Genomic DNA, 9,707 nt, shown 5'->3' with positions numbered 1-9,707 from the left:
GAAATGTACGCTGCAGACCTCGGTTCTCGGTTAAAAACTACCTTTATTTTCACCCTTGTCTGTGTTTGTTTCATTTCTTCTGCTCACTTGTTTGTCCAGCAGCTGTTTTTACATTAAAATGATACACTTTACGCTCAGGTGCATTTTGACTGAATTAGCCTAATTGTTTACACCAACATGTAAATAATTTCATTTAAAAATATTTCGTTTTTATTTGGAGACTGGGTTTTTTACACTTGAGCGTGTGTCAAAGTTAGCTATTTTATTGGGCTGCTTAAAAAAGCATTTTCTTTTAAAAAATCTTGCCCCATGAAGCCCCGAAACATCTGATTCATGTGCTGCACTCTTTTTAATAAAAAAAAAATTCTGCGGTTTTAAATGAAAGTTATTAATGTGAATGTTTTCAGGATCACTAGATTTATTTACTTTTAACCACAAAAACAACAGGGCCTTTCTGGACGCACAGACCAATTTATCCCAATTTTTAATAAAAATTTGTAATAAGTTACAACTTTAGTGAAAGATTTAGTTTCGCGGACACTGGTTACAGGAAAGATTTCTTCATGGTCATATGCACAAGATCCAAGATCTCTTTGTGTTAAATTATAGCATAGCCTAAAAGTTTTGTCTGATTCATTCATTTATTTAAGAAGAATAGGACCAATGATCCCAATGATTTTAAATGCAGAGGTTGATTAATTGATGTCATTATGATAAATGATCACATAATTCAATGAAATTCATGAATATCAAGGTGAGAAATCTAATTTAAAGATTTCTCTTTTTTTCAGAGTGGAAACACTAGCAAGAAGTTTGTATGTATTTAACCCATTCGTCGAAGAGCATTTTACATTTCCAAATAAAAAAATCGAAAGCTGAATCGAAAGAAAATGTTTTCTTACATTTATTAAAGATATGTTTAGGTTATATTTAAACCTCCTACAAACCACATCGATTAAAATTAAGCTGTGTGAGCAAAACGCAATCAAAGCGTATCGGGGTAAAAATGAAAAGCTTCAGCTATGGTCCAATGCCACCTGGAGGGACGCTGAGTCCACTTGACCTGACTTTGACCCAACTCACTCAACACAGTCTTGTCTAAACACAAGTATTACAAAGCATCTCTCATTGTGAGCTTTTCCGCGAGTCAACGAGATTCAGTTTGATGTGAACCAGTTCTGTTTTCATTCATTCCCATCCCATCCAGCATCAGAAAGATTTAATTATTGCGAGAATCATTTATAGTTGGGCAATAAAATGAACCTGAACATGAAGAATAATATGAAAATTAAAGTAATCTCTGCCGCATGCAGTCATCATGCAAATAGTTGATCTCATAAACAAGCAGCAATGAAAATAAATCTTTTAAGTCTTTTATTGCATTAATTTCCTTTAATAATGCAGATTTATGAGCTTCTGCAACATGTGTTGGAGATCTGTTCCATAGTCCCACAATCATTAATTTTCCTATTAATATACATACATAATATGCTCATCCACACACAACACTAAACACATTAGCTAAAACCATTAACGTGAAGTCACTTACCTACTGGAGTCTCCATTAAAGTCACCAAAGAAACCATAGAGAGAGATTCAGCACACTTTTGAAAGTGCCATTTGTCTCTCTTTAGCTAATGTTCCAAAAAGACGGTTTCATTTTAACACCCACATGCACTTCTTTATATACTCCCTGTCCCCAAGTTTGATTTGTTGAGTTTGTGTTGCTCTGTTCAGAAGACAGTCATGGGAAGAGAAGGCAAGTGTTTTGGATGAAGTCGTGAGACCTCACAAGGGAAATTATGGGCAATTTTACATCTTAAGATTAGAATAATGGGTGCTCAACTTGGACAAGCAGAGAAAGAGCCTTTCAAATGGGGCAATTACATGAGATGCTGGTTTGGGAGAACACTAAAGAGTGATGTGAGTTTATGGGAATAAAATGATGGAACATTAGCTGAAGATAGCCATTGATAAAAAGTCTTTAATACATTCAAAGAACTGATCACTCCACCAAGCGTTGACTGTGAAGCGAAGTGTCTGCCTTTAGCAACAGGATGGATTCTGAGGCCAAAAAAAGACTGACAATATGAAGGACAAAGAGCTCTTATCGGGATGAAACTGGTTCCCAAAAACTTGCAGAGCTTCAGGGTGAGCGAAAGTTCATCGGTTCACAGCTGTCAAGAATGCCTCTCTCATTTGATCTTATTTACATTTCCAGCCGAACGAAACTGATGAGTGAAGTCCGCTCATGGGCAGTGCGCTCTGCCCCACGGGCTTTGAGCGAGGGCCCGCCAGCTGCCCCCCATCTTTGCATGGCAACATGTGCATGTCCCCGCTGCTGCTGACCTCCTGCTCAACCCTCATTTGCCACCCCAGAGGCCTGCAGGTTTTTTTGGGGATATCATTTCTCATCAAACACTACAAGATTGGCCTTGCCTAACTTTATTTAGGGTGTCGCCGTGCATCGTATCTTAGTATCGTATTCAAGTTCAACAGTTCATGCCTGGATGGGTCGCTCAGGGTTTTGCATGCACACGGCTGTGTGCCTCTCTCCAACCTGACCTTGTTAGGCCACACACCCAGCTCTGGCCTTGCTGGTGTACCAGCTTCTTTGAGTGAGCAATGCGTCCCAAGACGACGCGGCCTAGATCATACCCTATAATTGAAGGCCACACACCATGAACAAGCCAAACAGAAAACAGATATCTTGCATATGGCTTAACTACAACTGCAAATATTATATCAAACAGAGAGCAGGCGTTGTGGATCTTATAGACCCTATGGCATAACTACATTAGATGAAAGCAGTAAACACATTAGAGGGGATAAAATATCTTATGATTTAAGCGTTGACCAGTAGGCTACATATGATTAGATGATCAAGTTTTAAGGAGAGCTAAGTGGCCTGACAGGTTTGAGGTGTGAATGTGACTCTTTTTCTTCTCTTCTGGAGGTGGGAGAGTAATTCAATACAACAGCAAGGCGGTTATTATAAGATCTTCATGACTAATTCCATAACTATGAGATGCCCAGAAATGACTCACAGTTGACCAACCAACCATCTACAACTCCTCTGTCTATCACGCCATTAATGTGACTTTCTGTCACGCAGGCAGATCACAGATTTTGTAGGACACCATGGATTTATGATGCATCTACGATGTCTGACAATATTGCTAACAAATGGAAATGTTTTGAGAATTTATTTGACAAAAGCTTGTCAAATTCTACATAAGGACATAACTTGTTTTTGTTACAAATTTGGTAATGTTAATTTTTTCCAAAGTCCTAGAATTACCTAAGCTTTTTTGTTTCTCCCAATATTTTGTTCCAGTGAAACATGTTTTCCATTAAGGCCCCATGTGATTGGCCACAAATTACCTGTTTATATCCATATTCCAAAGAGAATAATGGATACCTTGATATTAAATCCCTCATTATGATGGATAATCGAAATGCTCAAAGACAAGAAAAGGTTGTTTAGATTATGCATTAATTACAAACGTAGGCTAAAAATTGAATTAATAGCCTAATATTTAACATTGGCCCAAACATTCAAATGTTGGTCTAGGACACCTAAGCCTGAAAACATTCTGTTTTGTCCAGTTTTCTTAAAAGTTTTAACATGTACATTTCTCTAGTCACATTCTGTATGGGGTCTGAACGATGACGTGAAACCTCAACATTAGCGGTTAGTCCTATGATTTCTGCAGGAAACCAGATTATTTATGGTCTCTGTGGTTCAAATTATGGTTTTGCGCCCATTCCACTTAAAACCAGAGGGCTTGATACATAACTTTACAAACTGCTCGAGTTAAGTATGTCTGCTTTTTACACGGGTGATACAATAAGCCCTCAGACCGTCCTGTTTAAATTGTGAATTGGCAGTTTTGGTTAATAATTTTTAACTTGTCATAGCACACGGCGTTCCAGACCATCAGACAACACCTAACAATTACAATTCGCAGAAGGTCTGCGATGCGAAGTGTCCATGTGTAATTATTTTTAATTCACATTAGTCATTAAAAACACAACATGCTAAAAGTAAACAAATTGACTCGCATTAAAAGTTCAATAATACGACACGTTAATGGCCCACTGCCAGGAAATTAACAGGAAATTAATCTTTCTTATGACAGAGACAATCAACATCAGAATTTATCCCAATCTTTGGTAAAATAAACTGAATTGTTTGGAACTGAACTGAATTGTTTGGAAATCTTTGGTAAAATAAACTGAATTGAATTGACAGTCCTGTCATAGGGCCTCTGTTTCCAAACTTTAACAATTGCTACATTAACAACATCATATAATGCCCAACAAATTGTAACATGTACATTAAAATAATTATACATTATTTATACATTTTCATTCATATTCTAAACGTACACGATTTGTTGATCCGTGGACTCCGTTTCACGATAACATTATAAGCTTGTAGATGTAGCATTTTAACGAGCGTAAGATTTATAAGTTTTAATAACTTGTTTAAATGGCTGGCTTTTGCATAACTTTAAAGACACCTACCAGATTATAAACATATATATATATATGTTTGTAGTTTGTATATATGTTTGTATATATATATGTTTGTATATATATATATATATATATATATATATATATATATATATATATATATATATATATATATATATATATATATATATGTATATATATATATATATATATATGTATATATATATATATATATATATATGTATATATATATATATATATATGTATATATATATATATATATATGTATATATATATATATATATATATATATATATATATATATATATATATTCTTAAATACTGAGTTATATTAGGCTACAACATAATAAGAAAACTATAATTCAAACTTTTATAAATCAATGTTATTTTGCATTTAATTTGTGTAGAATATAGCATACTTGCCCACAATCACTGCTTCTTTAAACAGTTTAGCCATATTCAATATTTTAATTATTTTCGATGCAATGATTTCTTTATTATGCAAAATTATTTGTATAAGTGATTAATATATAAAATATTCCGATATTAAATCACATTGTAAGTTGGATGAAATAGAAACATTTTAAAATGAACCTTATTAATTGTAATATTTGTTGCTTCTGCAGAATTATCGAATCTTGTATTTTTACAATGCCCTTATTGCCTATCTGAGATTGGTCCAAAACACAATCATGTGTCGATTTACTACTTGAATTACGTTGCATTTGGGACACAATGAGTCTAAGGTGTTTTACGATAATTTTTTACAAAATACTTTGGCTTAAGTTGCTTTTGGGAAAGAGGCACTGCTGTGCATTATGCAATGTTTGTAATTTTAATGCTGGTAATGTTTTGTAATTTGTCAGTTTTCTCCTATTATACGTTTTGGCCCATAATTATAAAGCACTTGGACTATTTTAATCAACGTAATGTTTTAATTCTAATGTTCCGTTAGATTTCTGGCAGGAAAGCCAGTGTTCTTTAGCCCCATGATAGATGATATCATTTTTTTCACACCTAATTTCTGCATGATGTTTTGGCAATGACTGGACTGTTTCGCGCCAATTTCCTTGAATAAACATCAACACATGTTTTCAGTAGAAGCTAAAGGAAATAAATTCTTCCAGAAAACATCTGATGCTGCTAAACTCTAGACCACCACTAATACCAACAGAGCAGACTACCTGAGATTGCCTGAACCTTGCATGTTGTAAAATAAAGATGAAAATCAAGGACACGTGTATGGACGCTTTTACAACGCTAAAATGTATGTTTGTAGGCTACATATGATAAAATACATTAATCAAATTCATCAACCCAAACATAGCATGCACAAAATATTATCGGTTGAGGCACAATGTTACTGAATTTAACTGATATATGTGGATAGCCTAATAATAGATTTTCAATGTATAGCGCCTGTAAATCTGTTGAGCGTTTCATGTGATAAACCTGTCAATTAAAGCATGTTTATCATAAGGAAAAATAAACCAAAAACAGCATGTGGCAATGAACAGGTTAAATCACGCTTTGAAGTACCGTCAGGCTGATTTGCATAGACTATACTTGTTAACCTTTTGGGTCTTTTCTAGGCTTACATCTAAAGCTTTTGTTTGCTGTGTCTATGCTTGTATAGTGCCCGACTCTCCCTAAAGCTCCAGGCTGCATTTCAGTAGTCAGTTCTCCTCCTTCGCTGTAGTCTATCTTGTTATCTGCCAAAAGAATACTAATAAAATCCAGTGACTCCAACATGTCTGCTCGCCTGTCGCCTCCTGCAGCCCTGTTTGCACGCAGCCCTACCAACATCACATCTGTCTGATTTAACCCTTTCCTATGAGACGAAACTGCAAGGCACTGCATCTGCACTGTATACATAACTGAAAGCACGAAACATTCTTTGTAAATACTTATAAACACTTTTTTTTTAAATACTGTTTTCTAAGCATACATGGGACTTTCTCCGTGTCTCAGCGACTCGTTTGCGCATAAATCAAACACATGGTGAAACAACTTTCAATTCGCAATTTTTTATTTGACAGAATAACAATAACTACTTACATGAATATAAAAGGATTCTAGCACCACCGTGCAGTCTTTATCTTTCAAAAGAACACGAATTTAGTGGTTCTGTTTTATTTAAACACATATTTACAGCTTTCAACATTTTGTACAAGTCTATATAACTTAGCCTATATCCTGAGTCTGTGACGCGCGCCACACCAGCAGCCCACATCTGTAGCACGACGCGTGGGCTGCAGCTAAAACTTTGGGCTTCACTCGCTCTTTAATAAAAACATTTTAATATTCGCCTTTCAATGAAGAAGCAAACATGAATAATAAAGGAAATAAAATAATTTAAAAGCACGCAAACTTCCTTGACATTGTCGAACCTACGAGTATGTGAAATAGGTCTGAGTAGCCGGGACACATTGAAACATTTAACACATTTAACATCGACAGATACGCGCTCAACATGCGTTTAAAGAGTCAATAAAATGGCAACACAAGTGTGCTGTCTCGCTCCAGATTCTGCCGAAGTCTCTCCCAGCTTGTTTATGCGGCGTCTGTATTGTCTTTTGCCACTCTTCCATCAGTGTCTGTTAATACACGGCCCCCACGCTCTGTGGTGGTCCCGGGTGGTGCACTGGATGCTGTAAATGTGACCCCTGCGGATACCAGTGATTACTGTAATCTTCCATGTAGGGGGGTGTAGAACTGAGGGGCGGCTGGGGGATCTGGCCCCGGTTGACCTGGCTCGAGTGCGCGTTATTGTCCCAAACAGCCGGTGATGGAGGAGAGTTGCAGGCCATTGAGTCGCTTGCGTTCGGGCTGTGGTCCAAGGGAACCTCGCCGTTTTTGTAAAGTTTCTTGAACTTGGATCTCCGGTTCTGGAACCAGATTTTGACCTGTCGGAACCAGAACATAAGGGGCATGTTAGATATAGCAGATTTAAACTGCTGAAATATTTGGGATACATTTTTCTACTCCTATTTGACAATTTCTTAATATTAATTTGTAATATTAATGTAATGTTAATTAAATAAAATCCAAACACGTGTATTAGGCTACAAACTATCACTATGAGTATCCTATATCTTAATTAAAAACACTGCAAACTAAAAAATATTTACGTAATCATAATGATAAAATACAAGCTATAAAATAACACAAATACAAATAAAAAATGTAGCACTATATATATAATAATAAAACGACTGCTACATTTTAGATATGTATTTGTATATAGGGTATAATTATATATATATATATATATATATATATATATATATATATATATCAGACTGTTACTACTTCAAGCATTTAATTATTTATATTTACAGTAAATTAGTTTTACCTGTGTCTGTGTGAGGCCGAGTTGTGCCGCGAGTTCTGCGCGCTCCGGGAGCGCCAGGTATTGCGCCTTCTGGAAGCGGCGCTGCAGCGCGGCGAGCTGATAACTTGAGTAAATGGTGCGCGGCTTTCGGATCTTTTTCGGTTTTCCATTTACCATCCGAACCTCCGTCTCTGGTTCTTCTTTGACTGGAAAGAATAACATAACAGATCAAGTTTAGTCAAAAATATTCTAGAACATCCATGGTGCTGTTAATAAAAAATCATGCTTTTTTATTTTGTAAAAATTTATGAGAGAAAGCTTCTTTATAAAATGTAATGCAATTTATCTATGGGATCAAATGTAAAATTAAATTAAAAAGGGGCAAAAGGCCTACTTTAAATTATAAATGTAGGCCCATGTCAGTTCGAGTAGCAAGCGCAAAAAGAGATATTCTGAAACCAAAAGATTTCGAATATAGTGCTACGACCAGAGTAGGCTATATTAATAAAGCGTTGCGTTGGTCTTAATTACCGTATCGTGTCTTTTAGGATGTTTACTTGACATCGTGAAATCGAGTGAGTAACAGTCTAGTTATTAATAGTGTTATAGTCGCAATTAAAATGGCCTAATCGTTTTACAGGAACCGCAAGTAGGCTATGTTGAGCTTGTGCTTCGTATATTTTGTCCAGTCTGTGTTGAACTTATTTATGACTTATTGGTTATTACACAGTAAAATCTCTTGAAAATAACAGTATAAATAAATAGAACAATTGTCGTGTTGTTGCTGTTGTTTTTTTAAACTATTATACTTTCCAATCCCATTTTGAAGCACAAGCATATGTTTATTTATTTTATCTATTTATTTTATCTAAGTCTATTTTCAACAGATCGCATAATACAATTACTATCACGTTATAAATGCAACAGCTCCCACTTTATAAATTTCTACAGAAATAAAGAAAAGTTTGTTTTTAGTTAATAATGAAATATCTTACCTGCAGTTTGGGGTGGCGTCTGCAGGTCTCTGCTGTAATGTCCGTATTGTCTGTAAGTATTGCCGTAAGGGTACTCTGTCTTGGTGGGGTAAGGTCCTGCTGAGCTCCCCATCCCAGACAGATTAAACTGATGATATGAATTCATCTGCTGAGGGTACGGAGGACTCTGATAATATTCGTGATGACTGCTGTAATAACCCATATCTGTAGCCGTGGACTCTGGAAGAGTCGGAGAGTCTTTAGAAGTCGGGTGGCAGCTCATAGAGCCCGAAAGATCGGTTGAAATACCGGATATCTTCCTGTCATATGTCGGTCCACTCATCGTGGGGTCGTGTCCCTTTTAGAAGAAAAAAACAGACGATCGTCCACTGCTATTTCCAGGGCAGAATTGAAAAAATCATGCACACGAAGTTCAGGGTGAAAATCCACCAAGGGCTGTCTTCTCTAACTTCCTCGACTGAACAACTGAAGGCAATGGTAGAGATCAGTATGGGAAAGCTTAAATTATAGGGCTGGACGCGGAGCTCCTATTGGCTCGTCTCTCCAGCCCTGAGGCTCTTGTGTGAGAAGATCTCCGCCTTGCGACTACGTGCCGAACCTTTAGCATTTTAGGATTTTTAAAGTTGTAATGATAGACGTGAGGGTTACCTATCAGCACAGTTACTACTGGCACATGTACATGACATAATCCCTGTTCTTCTTATTGTGTTTGCAAGAACCAAACAAAACCAAAAACACCACTTCAAAGACATATATTTCCATATAGCGACTAAGACAAAGACATCTTATAAAAGCCTACAACAACTATTAAGGAATCTAATATTTCTTATTTTTAAAGCAATTTTACCGGAATTTTTAAGCCCTGCATGTTCTAC

General features: G+C 36.1%; 1 protein-coding gene across 1 annotated transcript; it reads right to left on the bottom strand.

The window, feature by feature from the left end:
* Positions 1-6,514: 6,514 nt before the first annotated feature.
* dlx3b (distal-less homeobox 3b) lies at positions 6,515-9,328 on the bottom strand. The gene is made up of 3 exons (XM_065242846.1): positions 8,833-9,328; positions 7,859-8,043; positions 6,515-7,409 (listed from the first exon to the last, which is right to left on the bottom strand). Exons 1-3 carry the CDS (start codon positions 9,152-9,154, stop codon positions 7,104-7,106), a joined length of 813 nt encoding a protein of 270 aa, XP_065098918.1. The 5' UTR covers positions 9,155-9,328; the 3' UTR covers positions 6,515-7,103.
* Between the last annotated feature and the right edge of the window lie 379 nt (positions 9,329-9,707).

Source organism: Paramisgurnus dabryanus, chromosome 1 (assembly GCF_030506205.2).
Source record: "Paramisgurnus dabryanus chromosome 1, PD_genome_1.1, whole genome shotgun sequence".
In the NCBI taxonomy this organism is placed as follows: domain Eukaryota; kingdom Metazoa; phylum Chordata; class Actinopteri; order Cypriniformes; family Cobitidae; genus Paramisgurnus; species Paramisgurnus dabryanus.
The sequence above is the reverse complement of the archived record's forward strand: the minus strand, read 5'-3'. Positions and strand labels throughout refer to the sequence as shown.